Here is a 15,387-nt window from a genome sequence, read left to right on the forward strand (position 1 = left end):
TCATAAAAAACCTCCAAATCAAAAAATTGACCGGTTTGGCAGGTAGTTTTTCAAAAATAATTATTTAATTAATAAAATAAACAAAATAAATAAATAAAAATCCAAAAATAAATAAAAATCGAAAATTTTAATAAAATTTACAAAAAAAAAAAAATTAAAATTTTAGAAAATTAAATAAATATATTAAAAATTAAATTATTTTCTAAAATATTAATAAAAATAACTAAAAAATTAATAATAAATAAGATTAAATTTAAATAGAGAAGAACTAAATAAAAAGTCCACAGTTTTTTTTTAAAATGGAAAATATAAAACTCAAAATTCAAAATTCACAAGTGACGATGATGGTTTCTCACATAACCATTAACAATGACGATAATTGTCATATCTCCAATGATAGTTTCCAACATCATCTTAAAAATGACAAAAAAATATTTTTCAAACTTTTGAATTTTCATTTTTTTGAAATATATGAATTTTTTTATTTTCTGTTTTTAGTTTGATCTCATTTATTTTTGAATTTTAATTTTCTAAATAATAATTAATTTCGGATTTTTTCTAACTTTTTTGATTCTTATGTAATTATATATTAATTAATAAAAATCAGAAAATTAGAAAAAATCAGAAAATTAATTAAAATTTAGAAAATTAAAATTCAAAACTAAATGAGATCAAATTAAAAAAACAGAAAAATAAAAATTCATATATTTCAAAAAAATGAAAATTCAAAAGTTTGAAAAAGATTTTCTTTTTGTCATTTTCAAGATGATGTTGGAAACTATCATTGGAGATATGGCAAATATCGTCATTGTTAATGGTTATGTGGGAAACCATCATCGTCACTAGTGATTTTGAATTTTATATTTTCCATTTTTTTAAAAAAATTGTAAACTTTTTATTTAGTTCTTCTCTATTTAAATTTAATCTTATTTATTATTAACTTTTTAGTTATTTTTATTAATATTTTTAGAAAATAATTTAATTTTTAATATATTTATTTAATTTTCTAAAATTTTAATTTATTTTTTTGATTTTTTTCCATTTTTGTAAATTTTATTAGAATTTTTCGATTTTTATTTATTTTTTGGATTTTTATTTATTTATTTTGTTTATTTTATTAATTAAATAATTATTTTTAAAAAATTACCTGCTGAACCGGTCAATTTTTTGATTTGAAGGTTTTTTATGATACAAATGTCACTTTGAAGGTTAAAAGTGTTACTGAAAAAACTTCAAGGTTTAAAGTGTTAGTAAGTGACACTTTGAGGGTTTTTTATGCGATTTTCCCTATATATATATAAGCAAACAAGTGAAGACAAAAAGAAAAAAAAGTTAGCTTTCCATTTTGGGCGAAAAAGTCTCATCTTTCTTATTTAATTTAAATTAATTGGGTCAATGCCCAGACTACCCCGAGTTCTTTTTAGTTCACCAAGCGAAACCCCTAAGTACTGTTAACCCTTCTCTGCACCGCCGGAATTAGCTTTCTCCGGCGTCTCCCTGACTTCCTCCGATCTTTGTCGGCCACCACCACTCCAAACGTCTCGTAGGCTCCTTCAAAAACCGAACTCTGGTTTGTTTAATGCTCTCTACGTCTCTTGTGTTTATCCAAAATCTGCTGTCTGGCTGGGATTAGATGAGAAAAACGTTTTAGTTTGTATAAGTAGTTGATTGCCATGTTCATCTACTTCAAATGCTCACTGAAAAAAAATCGATACTTCCTCTGTTGAATCTTCTTTTGTTTGACGAAGTCGACTCTTATGTTGTGCCTCTCAACTTTCTTCTGGTTTTAGCTTGAACAGATGTGTTTACATGTGTCTTCTAGAATTCAAGACGCGAGAGATGGAAGTGAGAAGCGAGCTGAAGCAGAAAGTTTACGATATCTTCAAAGAGTTTATGACCAGGTAAGTTTGTTTCTGTCACAGATATTTCCTTTCAAGTATGCTGTGTTTCGTCCCTCTGTATCTTTTGGGATCTTGGATTATTGCAATGAATATAGGATCACAAAGCTTGAGGAGCTAGATAATGCAGCAAACAACTTTCTTCTACGCTTTCAGCAAGGACTCTGTACGTTTTGCTTTGTATATTGTCTTCACTGTGGACCTTCTTTGACATAATTTCTTATCCCCCAGGCTTGCTCAAACGCTCTCCAATAGTCACTTCCTCCAAGTTGATCGAAAACATTCTCAAGAACAATGAAACAAAACGGCTTAAATCATACATAGAAGCAGGCTGTATCAACATCGATGATGCTGCACAGAGCACACGAGCTTGTAAGTTTACTCATCAACTCTTTTGATCTTACTCTGATAGTCTCTCAATTTATGCGAAAACTTTCAAGTTTCAGTAACATTCTTTAGCAATTCTTCGTTTCTGCTTACACATCTCTCTTTTTTTTGTTTGTTTGCAAAAAACTACCGGAACAAGAAGTGCATATATCTCTAAAAGGACTTTCTGACCACCTAATCAAAGGTAATAATAAATCTAATGTTTTATCGCCGTATTGGTTTGTTTTGTATCGGTTAATGTTTCATGTCATCAAACTCACTTTCGACATAGTTAAGCAAGTATGCCCCTGCTAATCTGTAAGATGTTGTAATTGCAGCTCAGAGCTTGTTATCTGAGCTAGAGCGTCTCACCGATGAGGCAGCCCTTGCAATTGAGACTGCAACAAACCTTTCCACACAGCTAGATGAAGAATCAAGTGATGAATTACAACGGGTAGCCAGTGATGAAGTAAGATTTCAGTTCAGCCGAAATTTGTTCCACTACTAACTAATTTGTATGTCTCTGAAAAAATTGATTAGGGAAGAGTAATGTTGTTTTGGTTTCAGGAGAAGGAGACTGTAACTTTTGCTCAAGAACCTGAAGTTACAGAGTACGCTACAGTTATTGCAGTGGTTTACAGTATGGTAAAACAGAACTATGTTATGCAGGTGTGTGAGATCTTGAACCCTTTAGAGACTCTGCATGTTGGATCTATGAAATTCAATTATTTTTTACAGGAGAAATGGATGATGATGATGATGATGATGATTGATGATACTGTTTCTTTTTTTCTTTTGCAGGAAAAGATTGTGAGAGGGCTTAGTTTGAAGACATCATTTGATGAACTAGGTACTTACACTATGATGTGGTCATTGCGTCCGTTTGTAGAAGACGAGATTGTAAACAGAGCATGGAAATGTATCTACTGATACACAAAGATGATATGAAAGAGTTAGCAGAGAGTAGTTAAAACAAGGGTGGAAACCAAAAAGATTGCAACAAGAGATCCTTTGATGACTCTTAAGCTTCATGTGTGGTTCGCAACTTTTTTGTTTTTAATTAGGTCATAAACATGTAATACTTGTTTTTGCCTAAGGCTACACATGTTGGTCAATTAAAAGTTGTTTCAACACAAGACATCTGGCCCATAATAATGAATTAATTGGAGTGAAATCTCTTACTAGTTTCAACAATCTAAAGTAAAGCTTATGGGGACTAATCTGGAATGAAATCTCTTATTATGTGTGTATACATAATAAAAAAATAAGCCTAATAAAATTAAAATAAAAAAAATCTGAATATTGATCTACGTGAATTTTAGAGAGCGCGGGACGACGACGAGGGAAAACAAAAAGAGAGAGAGAGAGAGAGAGAAAAAACCGACGGGGAAGACGAAAAGTTGAGAGGGAAGACGGAGAAGCTGAGCTCTCTACTTGCTTTCTGCCAACTCCAGATTCTCAGGTACTTCCTGCTTCCCCTCTATTTTCTCCGATCGATCAGGGCTTCGAGATGCGATTTCATCGCCCTGAGTTAATAATGTCTTTCGTTTAATCGGAGGAGAATCGAATAGGTTATAACACAAATGTGCTCTTCTTCTTAGTGCTTGGTGGTTTGACGGTGACAACACAATGAGACCTAACGCTCGAAACAAAAACAAAAGGCAAAGACCTTTAGATACTGTTGGTTCCTCTTCTCAAATTCTCCGGTACACACCAAAAAATCCACACAAAACAATCTTAGCTTTTTTTTTTTCTTTCAGTTTTTGCATTTTTAGCGAAAACATTTTTGCTTCCTTTGCAGAAAAATATACGAAGCGAATGATATAACCGAGGAAGACCTAAACCAACTCCTCATGATACACAAGCCACTCTGTCAACAAACCTCCTCCTCCTGCCGCGTCAACACCCGCCAAAACCCCAACTGTTTCTGCGCCCTCGCTCCACCTCCCAACGCTACCCGCAAATCCGGTCTCTGGCAGAAGACCTCCGACATCATCCTCCAATCCCTCGGCCCCGATCTCTCCTCTGACCGTCGTTGTCGCTCTACCCCCGCCGGTCTAACCAACCTGGGCGCTACTTGCTACGCCAACAGCATCCTCCAGTGCCTCTACATGAACGCCGCTTTCCGTGGAGGCGTTTTCTCCGTTGAACTCGAGGTTCTGAATCAGTTCCCGGTCTTGGATCAGATCGCGAGGCTTTTCGCGCAGCTGCGTGGCGGCGTCAGGTGTTTCGTCGACTCTGAGGCTTTTGTGAAGACGCTTGAGTTGGATAACGAGGTTCAGCAGGATACGCATGAGTTCTTGACTTTGCTTTTGTCCTTGCTTGAGCGCTGCTTGCGACGTTCTGGTGTTTCCAAGGCTAAAACGGTTGTGCAAGATCTCTTCCGCGGCAGTGTCTCTCATGTGACCACGTAAGATTTAAGCTAGAAAACTTGTTTTGTTTCTTTCTTTTTGCTTTGATAACCCTTCCAACCGACTAATCTCCTGGGCTGTCCACCAACGCCACATCCGCAATAAAAATTAGATACCATATTGTCTGGCCTCACAAACGGTTAAATCTGAGTTTGGTAGGTTTTGAACCCAGGGTGCTTAACACCTTTCCAAAAGTCCGCTGTACCACTCGACCTCGCTTGTCTGGTTAACTTGTTTTGGTTTTTGAGGGCAAGAACGTAATATGTTTTACATTTTTTAGGTGCTCAAAATGTGGGAGGGATTCGGAAGCTTCCTCAAAGGTGGAGGATTTTTATGCACTTGAGTTGAATGTCAAGGGTCTTAAGAGTTTGGATGATAGTTTGAATGATTACCTTAGCTTGGAGCATCTTAATGGCGACAATCAGTATTTTTGTGGGAGCTGCGATGCTAGAGTTGATGCTACGCGCTGTATTAAGCTGCGTACACTACCTCCTGTTATCACCTTTCAGCTCAAACGATGTGTTTTCCTCCCAAAGGTTGTTACTTTACGACTTAGTTCTTGTGATTTGCAGATGAATTGAATCTTAGATAAGACATTGTTATAGTTGATTAAACTTTTTTTCCTTTTTTTTTGGCTTGAATCATGTCAACAGACTACTGCTAAGAAGAAAATTACATCCTCGTTTTCCTTTCCTCAAGTGTTGGATATGAGATCGAGACTGGCAGAGTCTTCTGAGAATGAGTTGACATACGAACTTTCTGCTGTGCTAATCCACAAAGGAAGCGCTGTGAACAGTGGACATTACGTTGCTCACATAAAAGATGAAGAGACTGGCTTGTGGTGGAAATTTGACGATGAGGAAGTATCAAAACTTGGTACACATCCATTCAACGAAGGCTCTTCTTCTTCAACTCCAAAGTCCGAGAGTAATGGTGCCTCTACTAGTGGGAACACCTTAGAGTCTGAGGTTTTCTCATCCACTGATGCTTATATGCTGATTTATAGTCTTCGACGCAGTAAAATAGAAAGTCGGAAAGGACAGAGAGAGAATCCTATTGACATAACCAAAGGAGATGTTGGTGATGTTCAACAGCCTGAAGGTGGTTATCTTCCGCCACATCTCGATAAGTGGATCAGTGACCTGAACGCAACATTCCTTGAGGGTTGCAAACAATTTGATTTAAGAAAGGAAAGAGAATTGAATACTTTGACTGAAAGGAGGCAAGAAGTAAGAAAAATACTTTCAGAAGCTGCTGTTCAGTCACTTGAAGAACAATATTTTTGGGTCTCCACAGATTGGCTTCGTCTATGGGCTGATACCATCTCCCCGCCGTAAGTAAATCTCCTCATACATGCCTTTAAATATATATATATACCCGTGCTAACTGCATTGCTCTCAAAAGTTTGTATCTGATTATGTTTGTTCTTTTTGTACGAGGTAGAGCTTTGGACAACACCCCTTTACTGTGTTCCCACGGGAAATTTCTTGCCTCAAAAATTACTTGCATGAAGCGTATATCTGAACTTGCATGGACCAAGTTAGAATCAAAGGTATGCAATATTAATTTTTGCATCAGCTACCATTATCAACCATTTTTGTCAGACAAATTCGTAGTTTCTATAATTTATATTCCTATGAACAGGAATCTTCCGTTCTGCTATCATATTATCTGTTGGCTTTTCCACTCTCTTGTTTCAACCTTCTTTTTGATGTGGTCATGTTCTCTTACTTTTAGTTCAATGGTGGACCAAAGCTAGGGAAAGGGGACTACTGCAGGGAATGCCTTCTGGATGGTGCTCGCATTGTTGTCTCTTCTGACAGCTATAGGGATCGAAGAACATTCATGAAAAGCATAGCAGGCGATGTTCTTTCGGGAAAGTGTGAGGACGGAGAGTATTACGTCTCTAAAGCATGGTATGTATTCAACTGTCCTGTAACTGATAGGTTTATAATACTACTTCTTTCTTTTGCTTATTTGTGTGTGTTCGATAGCTTGATGCATATGCTGATGGTGCCTTTAACACTCTAATTACTATTATTTGGGTGTGGGGGTGTTACCATAGTTAGCTGCTTCTATGATGGATGTCATTGGGACGCGCACCTAAAGCATGTTTCAGAAAAATCAAGCTCCTTCTAAAGCGTAATAACATGTTTCCAGGTTGCAGCAATGGGTAAAAAGGAAAAACCTTGATGGTCCCAGTGATGCAGATGCAGGCCCCACAAATGCAATCACGTGTAGTCATGGAAAGCTGATGCCTGAGCAAGCGCCAGGGGCCAAAAGGATTCTAGTTCCACAGAACTTCTGGTCATTCCTTGTTGAAGATGCTTTAAAAGTGACGCCAGAAGATACCTCGGGTTCTCCTTGTTTCCCTCTGGACTCCAGCCAATGTTCTCACTGCACATCGGAACTTTCTGAGGTTGCTGACGTCGAGGATGCACTAAGGTTAACCATGTTAAGTCGTTGTTGTGAATTCGTGATACTCATTAAATATTTTCGTAAACGTTCGGTCTGATGCAACAGAACAATAAAGGCCAAGCAGCGCCAAAATCACGAGAAGTTAGCTACGGGAAAGGGTATAGCATTAACGCCACAAAGCCGATATTTCTTGTTGCCTTCTCCGTGGCTAGTACAGTGGAGAAGCTATATTAACATGACTGGAAAAAACAGTTCCTCAGTACCAGAACCGGAACTTCTTAATGGAGTCATTGATACTCTCAAGTGCGAGAAGGTACGATGCATTGCTTTGCAGTGAGTTGGTTGCTATATGTACAGAAGTCTTAACTCTAAATCTGTTTCCTGCACTGCTTTCTCGCGGGTGAATATAATCCGTCGTATATCAGCAGGACTTACTTTATCTTCCTAGTTCCCAGTACCAAGTTTGAGCATAAAACTAATGGTTTGTCTTATGTTTTTTTTTTCAGCACACACGACTCCTTGAAAGGCTTCCTGAACTTGTCTGCAAACGTGGCTCATTTTTTCAGAAAAGTCCATGTGTAAGTAGGATTCTTATAAGTTATAAATCTATATTGAAACCGTTTGAAATAGTGAAGGCAATCTCAGAATGGGAAACTGATAAGTGTTCATAACAAACGCAAGAGAGGCTAACTTGTTTCTGTAGAAGTAAGGATAGTATATATATAAGAGAAAACAAGTGCAGAGTGATGGCTGAGTGTTTTGGGACTGGTTTCTAGTAACCCTAGTCACTGGCTCTGCTAGTTTGTTTTTGTGGTTATGTGGGTGTAGTTGCCAGTTCAGTGAGAGAAATAAAAGGAACCATATTCTGAATTTGACAAATTGGCGTGGTGGTTGTCGGTTTAGTTTACATGAATTCTTACTTTCATTCGTGCACAATTTTTTCTAGACGGACAAGCTGACAATCATCCCTGAGGATGATTGGAAATGTTTCTGTGAGGAGTGGGGAGGGATCATGGAGAATGGAGTCTCTGCTTTTGTTGAGACTGGTAATAATAGGAATGGAAGTGCATCTCAGGACGTTATTGACCTTGAGAATGATATGGACGTTGATAGTCAGCAGCTTATTCTTAGGACATCCCCAGAGGTATTATTTGCATTATATAACTGTTCCAATACATGTAGACTAAATCGTTTGAGGTCCAGTAGTTACTTCTAACAATTATCTGTTATCCTCAACTAGGTTTGTGAGGAATGCATAGGAGACAGAGAGAGCTGTGAGTTGATGCAGAAGCTCAGTTACTCTGAAGGAGATGTGTCTGTCTGCTTGTTGCGGGGAAAGGAAGCTCCAAAGTCAATGTTAGAAGCATCTGACTCCAGCTTTGAGGTGGAACGGCGTACCTCAAAGCGTTCACGGAGAACAAACTATGGGACGCAGACCACCAGCTTGAAAGTTTCTGCAGCAACAACTGTGTACCAGCTAAAGATGATGATATGGGAATTACTTGGGGTAATGTGATTTCTGAAATCCTCGAGTCTTATAAAGTTTCAGTAGGTAACTTTTGGATACAATGAATGACATGTGGGCTTTAATAATATGCAGGTGTCGAAGGAGAACCAAGAACTTCACAAAGGCACACAAGTGATTGATCAGGAATCTGCAACTCTTGCTGACATGAATATATTCCCTGGCGACAAGCTTTGGGTGAGAGATACCGAGATACATGAACACCGCGACATTGCTGGTAAAAGGACCCCTTCCAATTAGTTTAAGTGTAGCTAAAGTTACTGCAATTGAGATTTGTCTATTAGAAAATAAATAACCATCCTGATCTTTTCAATTAGATGAGATATGCGATAAGAAGACAGGACATCGAGATATCGAAGCAGGGTTTCGCGGTACGCTTTTGACTGGAGATATTACTTCCGAAGCCGGCTAGTAACTCTAAGTTAGTTATGGAGGAGAGATGTATGGGATGGCAGTTTTTTGGGTCAGTTTAAGTGAACAAGAATCATTATGTATTATTGCATCAAACTTTTCCATTGGTAACGCTCACAAATATCGATGTTCTTCAACTTGCAAAGACTTCTATAGATTTAGCAAATATTGAGAAGAAAAGATTTCAAACTTTATTAGTACTTATGTACATATTGAAAGGTAAGTTACTTCTACAAACTCTTTTTTTCTTTTTTTTTTCTCAAACAGAAACTAAAACATGAGCTAAAGTAGTAGTCATCAAATCCATATTTACAAACAGTCATAACTTTGATTGCTCTTTTGGTTTTGGCTCAGTGAACACGAGTCTCTCCACCAAAACTCTTGGATTTGGAGAGAAGCAAGTCTTTGAGCTGCTTGTAATTTCTCAGTTCCTCTAGCGCATCTGATGTACTTCGAGCCATGGAAAATTCAGATTCTGTGCCTGACACTGAACTACCACCTTCTCTCTGAACCCCAGACATTGACGCCATGTAAGTGCTCGAGTCTTGTCGTAATGGCGGTGCTGTCTTTAGCATCTGAACAAGGACTCCAACCGCTGCATCCTGTGACTTCCTCCCTATAGGTAGCGACTGTGATATAGAGCTTGAAGTTTTCCTCCGGTCAAGACTTTGGCTGCACCGATTGAACCCAATAAGAACAGTGAGATAAATGCAAAGGTAAAGATGTCAACAATTGTACACCTTCACGCCTTGCATCAAACAGTCAAAGATGTAATTGTTTTTTCTTGATGAGATTGTGCAAAGATATCAGAAAACTAATACAAACATCCTTAACATGATTAAAGTAAGTAAACCATTTTCACCTGTAGTGAAGTCCAGACTCGTCAACATCATCGAAATCAAAAGGGCATGAGCAATCAGGGTCATCCAAATCGTCTTGAGAAGATAATCTACTGGGGCTCCTAGAAAACCCGAATCTTGGTGAGCCACTAGAAGACAGCAGTCCAGAGAACCTGCCTGAATCGTATTTGCTGTCCTTGGTAAGCTGAAAGATTTCGATTCAAAAATCAAAACACACCACATATCAAATGAGGAGAAGGCAATACAAAACACAAGTGCATGAAGCAAGATTTACACAAAAAAATAACCTTGTGGCCAGGGTAGTGGTTCATTAATCCACCAGAAGGAGACTCTCCGCTTCTGGAACTCTTGTACAAAGCAATCCCAGGCAAAGAGTCCTGCGAGGAAGGGGAGCGTCTGGTGCTCTTAGGAGAAAAAGGAGGGAGAGGATTCCTACTCGGCTCAGAGAAGTTAGACGATGACGAAACGTATCTATTGAACGTAGCCGAAGAAGGAATGGTCACTGGAGCAGTCCCAGGCCTCACACTAATCCTCCTCGGAGTAGAAGGAGAACCCGACGGCGAAAAAGGAGGCGAAAGCTGGTGGTGGTGACTGTCACCACCATAACCATAACCACCATCAGTACGTGAGGAGTGGAAAAAATCAGGTGAAAACTGAGGGGAGAAAGACTGGTTCGGCGTAGGAGGTCTTTGAAAGCCGCTACTCCAGCTATGCGGACGTTCAGTAGTCAACGGAGGCCGCCTTCTACCTTGAAACGAAGCACCTTCAAAGCTTTGCCCTGGAGAAGGGAAGAACCTCATAGGATCCGTCGCTGGACTCCCAACGTAATCAGTTATAATCCTCGGAGGCAGAGTGATGTGAGCGCCGAGGTTGAAGTCAGACAAGTCTGAACGGTAAGTAACAGAAACGCAGAGACGCCCCGGAGGGACTTCGACGGGGGTAAAGCGGAACTCTTTCATGGTCTCAGTGACGGGAGGAGAGAAGACGTCGCTGAAAGACGAAACCTTGTAGACCATCTCGTAACCTGAAGAGGAAGAGGAGGAGGCGAGAGAGGAGCTGAGCTGCCTGGACGCGCGGTAGGCGGGGAGAAGGCGCGTCTGCGCGTGGAGAGAGCGGAGGAGGATGATGGCTTTCTTGTAAACCTTCTGGTAACGAGGATCTGAGCTCTGAGGAGACATGATTAGCGGGTTCTCGTATTGAACAACCCACCGCTCGATCACAGTCTCGTCGTCGTGGTTGGGATGGATGAGGATGATGTCGATGATCATTGAGTCTAATACGTTCCTATGCCAAGAATGCAGCTTCTCCAGGGCGGCGGGACGGTCTCCCATCACGAGATTGAACCATTTATCGCTCTTTTTGAGGTTAGGGCGGTCGCGGGAACGGCCGCCGACGCGGGATTGTAAGGAAGGGATTCGGGAGTCGAGGACGATGTGGAGTGCCTTGGGGAAGAAGTGGGATACGATCTGCTCTAATCTTCCCATGTCTGGTAGATTCTCTGGAAAATCCATTTGGCTAGTACAGATCTAACAAACCTAGAGGTGATCTCGAGTGGCGGATAAAGAGGATCAAACAGATCGAGGAAAGTTCGATTAAACTAGGGGTTTACCTCTGTGAGAAAGGTTGTTGGATCATCTGAGACGTCAACGATGGCGTAAAGGTTGTTTCGGAGAGAGACGATGAAGAAGAGAAGAAACCACTTGTACTGGTTTAAGGAAATTAATTAGTTAATGGCGAGATGAGTATAGGAAGCAACATCCGATGCGAGCGAGCCACGTCTGGCTTTTTGTTTCATTTCCTAATTTATCCTTCCTTTTCCCCTTTTAATTACAAACAGATGGATTCACGCGCTTTTTAGTAGAGGTTGTGAAGTCTACGCGCTGCGCAGTTGATGCTGTATTGCAATTTATATGGATAAGGATTATTAAACATTAGGAACATTTTTGACTATTGATTTAAATTGGATGCCAATATGACAATAACTCAGGAATCACCAGAACAAGATTTTTTTTTTGTCAACACCAGAACAAGATTTACACACAACAAAAATAATATATTGAGTTTGTGTAAACCACGGCATCAAGATTCTTCACTATTAGTTGACCGAAAAAAGATTCTTAATTAGTTAATCGCATCAATATTTCATCCGCTGTGTTATATCACACGCAAAGTTATCGACAAAGTTTTTTGTTATCTTGATTTATAAATCAGAATCTCAAATTTACAATAATACTCTATAAAAATGATAAAGTTTTAATAATAGCATTTTTAAAAAGTTTATTTGAAAATACAGCATATTAATCAAAAATTCTATAAAAACTTATAATCTATCAACAAAATATTTTGTTGTCCTAATTTCTAAATTATTATCCAAATATAAAATATTTTTCTATAAAAATGACAATTTTCCTAAAATAACATTTTTAAAAAAATTGTTAAAAATACAATAAATTGATCAAAATTTCTAAAAGAATATGCTTTTATCAACAAAAATTATTGTTATTCAAATTTCTAAATAACAATTACAACTCTACAATTGTTCCAAATAAAAATGAATTTTCCAAAATAGCATTTCAAAAAACTTATTTTAAAAATACAACATATTGATCAAAATTTCTAAATAATACTCATCAATCAACAATTTTGTTTTTGTTATTCTAATTTTTAAATCACAGTCGCAAATCTAAAATAATTCTCTGCAAAAAATGATAACTTTCCAAAATAACATTTTAAAAATTTATTTAAAATACAATTTATTGATCAAGAATCCTAAAAAAATATTCATCTATCAACAAAAATCAACAAAAAATTATTTTTATTCTAATTTCGAAATCACAATCACAATGTGCTAGTTTTAAGACTATTCAATTTTTTATATAAATATTTAAGATCAGTGGTATCTTATTAACAGCTGAGGCTTACCAAAACAAAAGCTGCCTCTACCACTTTGTCCAGAAGACAAGGACAAGCTGCGAATTAAACACATCACTGGCAACAGCTGAAACATTTGTGTTATTCTTCTACTTCAACAAGTTATATTAAAACAAGAAACGTCCACAACAGAGCAGCAGAATCATGAAGTCTCTCCTACGTTAACTACTACATAAGAGTTCAACGGTACTAAGATAAAATGCTGCTTCATACCGGGAGCTACACCTAGTCTCCCTGGAAGAGAACATGAATAATTATCTCTTATTACATAGTTTGTCCAAAATCGAAAAGAAAGGTAAGTTATTATTCCCTCGGAGATAGAAAGATCTCTAGTTCATCTCCATTCCATCTCCAGCCTGGCTGCAAATTGGGCTCACGGCAGCAAAAGACCTCTCGAAAGGAGAAGAAAGAAACTGAGCGTCACGTCGGCGGCGCTTGACGCAGCTTTCAGAGGTTTGACTCTCATCATCAAGCTTCCTCCGGACTCCTCTTACCGCCTGTTCCTCAGCCGGTGAGAGTGGGAATATCCGGCCACTGGCTCGGCACAAAGAGTTGTGGTTATCATACAGGATCCGTTGGTTGCAGTTCTTGTCACAGACATGGTTCAACCCGGTTAGCTTGCAACGGTACATATTTCCACACACATTTTCGTTCTCGCATTTCCAGTCACATTTGTGACATGGGTTGGGTCCATCGCGACCAAGTAACGCAGACAAGTAGATAACATTGGCGGAACCAACCACGGGTGAGTTTCCATATACCTCCATTGTTTGTTTTCTCGTACGTTGTCTTCACACTACATGAGCATGACCCAAGAAATGCAGTTAAACGATCATAATCACAAGGTTAAGCGCCCATCTTTTCCAGATAATTTCAGTTTCATTCCACAAAAATATATATAAGCTCACTCACTATCACATAGATAAACTCAACGATCACATTAATGTCAAAATAAAACCCCGTCAACAATCAACTCAACATAACATGCCATGATATATTACTAATATTGAAATCGATCCACTGTACACATTGTTATTATTCCTAATCAGAATGATCAATTGCCCAAAATCAACCATTTGGACCTTATAGCAATAGATAAACAAACATATATGATTGTAGAAATTCTGATTGAAAATTACGAAACAAAAACAGTAATATAAAACGATAAAACGTTTTAATTATTAAATATATAGAAAATATTCCATTAAGTTTATAGAAAAGGGTTCCAATCAAGAAAATGAGAAAGAGAGAGAGGCATACCTGAGAGAAATTTTGTAACCCTAGTTTTGATTCGAAACTATATGGTAGCTGAAGAACAGAGTGATTGAAGAAGATGGAGAAGTATTTATAGATCAGACATGTTATGTCTTAATGTAACTCCGTTATCAAACGGTTCCACTTAGTGGGGCCTACCTCATCTACTTTTTTCCACTTCATATTATTTATATTTTATTCCTTTTTATAATATTTACACCCATGTTTGTCGCTCATTCATTAACTTCTCTCCGTTTATTTTGTATTTACTTGGCGGTGAAAGAGACGGGATTCACGTGGCACTCCGTTAATTGGTTAGATTCTTAGATCTATATGTTTATTAAATTTACATATAAACTAGGTGTTTTGCCTGCACCTGCGGGCTTAATAGTTTAAAAAAAAATTATAAACAAATCTACTATAAATTAAAAACCTTATTAAAAATTATTCTCATGCTTTTGAAATATTTAATAATTAACTAAATATTAATTTTTATATTCAATATTTTTTTATTTTAATAAAATATCCATATATACATACATTATATTTATTTTTAAAATATATGATGTAAAATATTAGCTTGGCTTTAGATAATTTTGAATCTTCCGCTAATTTTTTTGGAAATTATCACAATGATTTTAAACATATAATAATAAATTATTATATGTATTTATTATTATATATAGTAATAAATTATTATTGTATCAATGCTTTTGATATTTGTATTATTATAAGTGATTTTAAACATATAATAATAGTATACATAAGTAATTTTATCTAAGTTTTAATTATTTATGGGTAATTATAAACATATATGTAATACTTTAATATTACTAAATTATATGTATAAGTTTAGCTATGATATTATCTTTAGAATATTTTAATTATTTTCAAGATAATGACCAATTATCGGTTAAATCACTAAAATTATTTATTAATTAATATTAATAATTAAGCAAAAAATATGAGTAAATGTATAATTATGAATAGCATCACAAATAAGCAAATTCACTTCTCAAATAATAGTTTAGATAGATAGATTGTTTAATATATTAATTTTTAACTTTTATAATAGAAATAATTAATTTAAGATAACAACACAATATATAAGAATTATCTTATTTTTAAACATAATTAATATTATTAATATAAATTTGTTTTAACTATATAATAAATTCAGATATAATAGTAAAGATATAAATAAACTGTTATATATCTTATTTTTTTAACTTTTATAACAAAAATAATAATTTCAAGATAACAACACAATATATAAGTTATATTATTTTATTAAAAATTAATCTGATTAATAT

The 15,387-nt window shown here is 36.6% G+C and overlaps 4 protein-coding genes across 7 annotated transcripts; 2 read left to right on the forward strand and 2 right to left on the reverse strand.

Annotated features, from left to right (window-relative positions):
* Positions 1-1,391: 1,391 nt before the first annotated feature.
* LOC108859298 (uncharacterized) lies at positions 1,392-3,438 on the forward strand. 4 transcript variants are annotated; one of them, XM_018633188.2, is made up of 8 exons: positions 1,399-1,570; positions 1,823-1,901; positions 1,997-2,064; positions 2,130-2,270; positions 2,428-2,469; positions 2,603-2,733; positions 2,832-2,933; positions 3,066-3,438. In XM_018633188.2, exons 2-8 carry the CDS (start codon positions 1,840-1,842, stop codon positions 3,192-3,194), a joined length of 675 nt encoding a protein of 224 aa, XP_018488690.1. In that variant the 5' UTR covers positions 1,399-1,570; positions 1,823-1,839; the 3' UTR covers positions 3,195-3,438. The 4 variants fall into 4 exon arrangements, with proteins under 4 accessions (XP_056842690.1, XP_056842689.1, XP_018488690.1 ...); XM_056986711.1 differs by having other exon boundaries at positions 1,564-1,570; positions 1,791-1,901; XM_056986710.1 differs by having other exon boundaries at positions 1,392-1,570; positions 1,791-2,064; positions 2,603-2,718.
* A 120-nt stretch (positions 3,439-3,558) lies between these two features.
* Positions 3,559-9,170, forward strand: LOC108857411 (ubiquitin carboxyl-terminal hydrolase 26). Its single transcript, XM_018631394.2, has 14 exons — positions 3,559-3,726; positions 3,866-3,970; positions 4,066-4,674; positions 4,956-5,211; positions 5,329-6,008; positions 6,119-6,227; positions 6,413-6,591; positions 6,836-7,120; positions 7,199-7,406; positions 7,600-7,671; positions 8,040-8,237; positions 8,334-8,600; positions 8,694-8,835; positions 8,936-9,170. Exons 2-14 carry the CDS (start codon positions 3,894-3,896, stop codon positions 9,028-9,030), a joined length of 3,177 nt encoding a protein of 1,058 aa, XP_018486896.2. The 5' UTR covers positions 3,559-3,726; positions 3,866-3,893; the 3' UTR covers positions 9,031-9,170.
* A 27-nt stretch (positions 9,171-9,197) lies between these two features.
* LOC130495120 (autophagy-related protein 13a-like) lies at positions 9,198-11,607 on the reverse strand. The gene is made up of 3 exons (XM_056986249.1): positions 10,177-11,607; positions 9,892-10,073; positions 9,198-9,701 (listed from the first exon to the last, which is right to left on the reverse strand). The coding sequence occupies exons 1-3, from the start codon at positions 11,398-11,400 to the stop codon at positions 9,380-9,382; spliced, it is 1,728 nt and encodes a 575-aa protein (XP_056842229.1). The 5' UTR covers positions 11,401-11,607; the 3' UTR covers positions 9,198-9,379.
* A 1,271-nt stretch (positions 11,608-12,878) lies between these two features.
* Positions 12,879-14,208, reverse strand: LOC108859324 (uncharacterized). Its single transcript, XM_018633214.2, has 2 exons — positions 14,081-14,208; positions 12,879-13,616 (listed from the first exon to the last, which is right to left on the reverse strand). The coding sequence occupies exon 2, from the start codon at positions 13,585-13,587 to the stop codon at positions 13,150-13,152; it is 438 nt and encodes a 145-aa protein (XP_018488716.1). The 5' UTR covers positions 13,588-13,616; positions 14,081-14,208; the 3' UTR covers positions 12,879-13,149.
* Between the last annotated feature and the right edge of the window lie 1,179 nt (positions 14,209-15,387).

This window comes from Raphanus sativus, chromosome 5, assembly GCF_000801105.2.
Source record: "Raphanus sativus cultivar WK10039 chromosome 5, ASM80110v3, whole genome shotgun sequence".
Classification (NCBI taxonomy): domain Eukaryota; kingdom Viridiplantae; phylum Streptophyta; class Magnoliopsida; order Brassicales; family Brassicaceae; genus Raphanus; species Raphanus sativus.

Bases quoted from the DNA above. Each gene is read 5' to 3' on its own strand.
- LOC130495120 (XM_056986249.1), bottom strand. From the start codon at position 11,400: ATGGATTTTCCAGAGAATCTACCAGACATGGGAAGATTAGAGCAGATC. The intron at 10,074-10,176 runs GTTATTTTTTTG...GAAATCTTTCAG, and splicing joins ACCACTACCCTGGCCACAAG to CTTACCAAGGACAGCAAATA. The intron at 9,702-9,891 runs GTGAAAATGGTT...CAATCGGTGCAG, and splicing joins GAGTCTGGACTTCACTACAG to CCAAAGTCTTGACCGGAGGA.
- LOC108857411 (XM_018631394.2), top strand. From the start codon at position 3,894: ATGAGACCTAACGCTCGAAACAAAAACAAAAGGCAAAGACCTTTAGAT. The intron at 5,212-5,328 runs GTTGTTACTTTA...TCATGTCAACAG, and splicing joins GATGTGTTTTCCTCCCAAAG to ACTACTGCTAAGAAGAAAAT. The intron at 8,836-8,935 runs GTAAAAGGACCC...CTTTTCAATTAG, and splicing joins TGAACACCGCGACATTGCTG to ATGAGATATGCGATAAGAAG.
- LOC108859298 (XM_056986709.1), top strand. From the start codon at position 1,800: ATGTGTTTACATGTGTCTTCTAGAATTCAAGACGCGAGAGATGGAAGT. The intron at 2,470-2,602 runs GTAATAATAAAT...TTGTAATTGCAG, and splicing joins TTCTGACCACCTAATCAAAG to CTCAGAGCTTGTTATCTGAG. The intron at 2,934-3,065 runs GTGTGTGAGATC...TTTCTTTTGCAG, and splicing joins AACAGAACTATGTTATGCAG to GAAAAGATTGTGAGAGGGCT.
- LOC108859324 (XM_018633214.2), bottom strand. From the start codon at position 13,587: ATGGAGGTATATGGAAACTCACCCGTGGTTGGTTCCGCCAATGTTATC.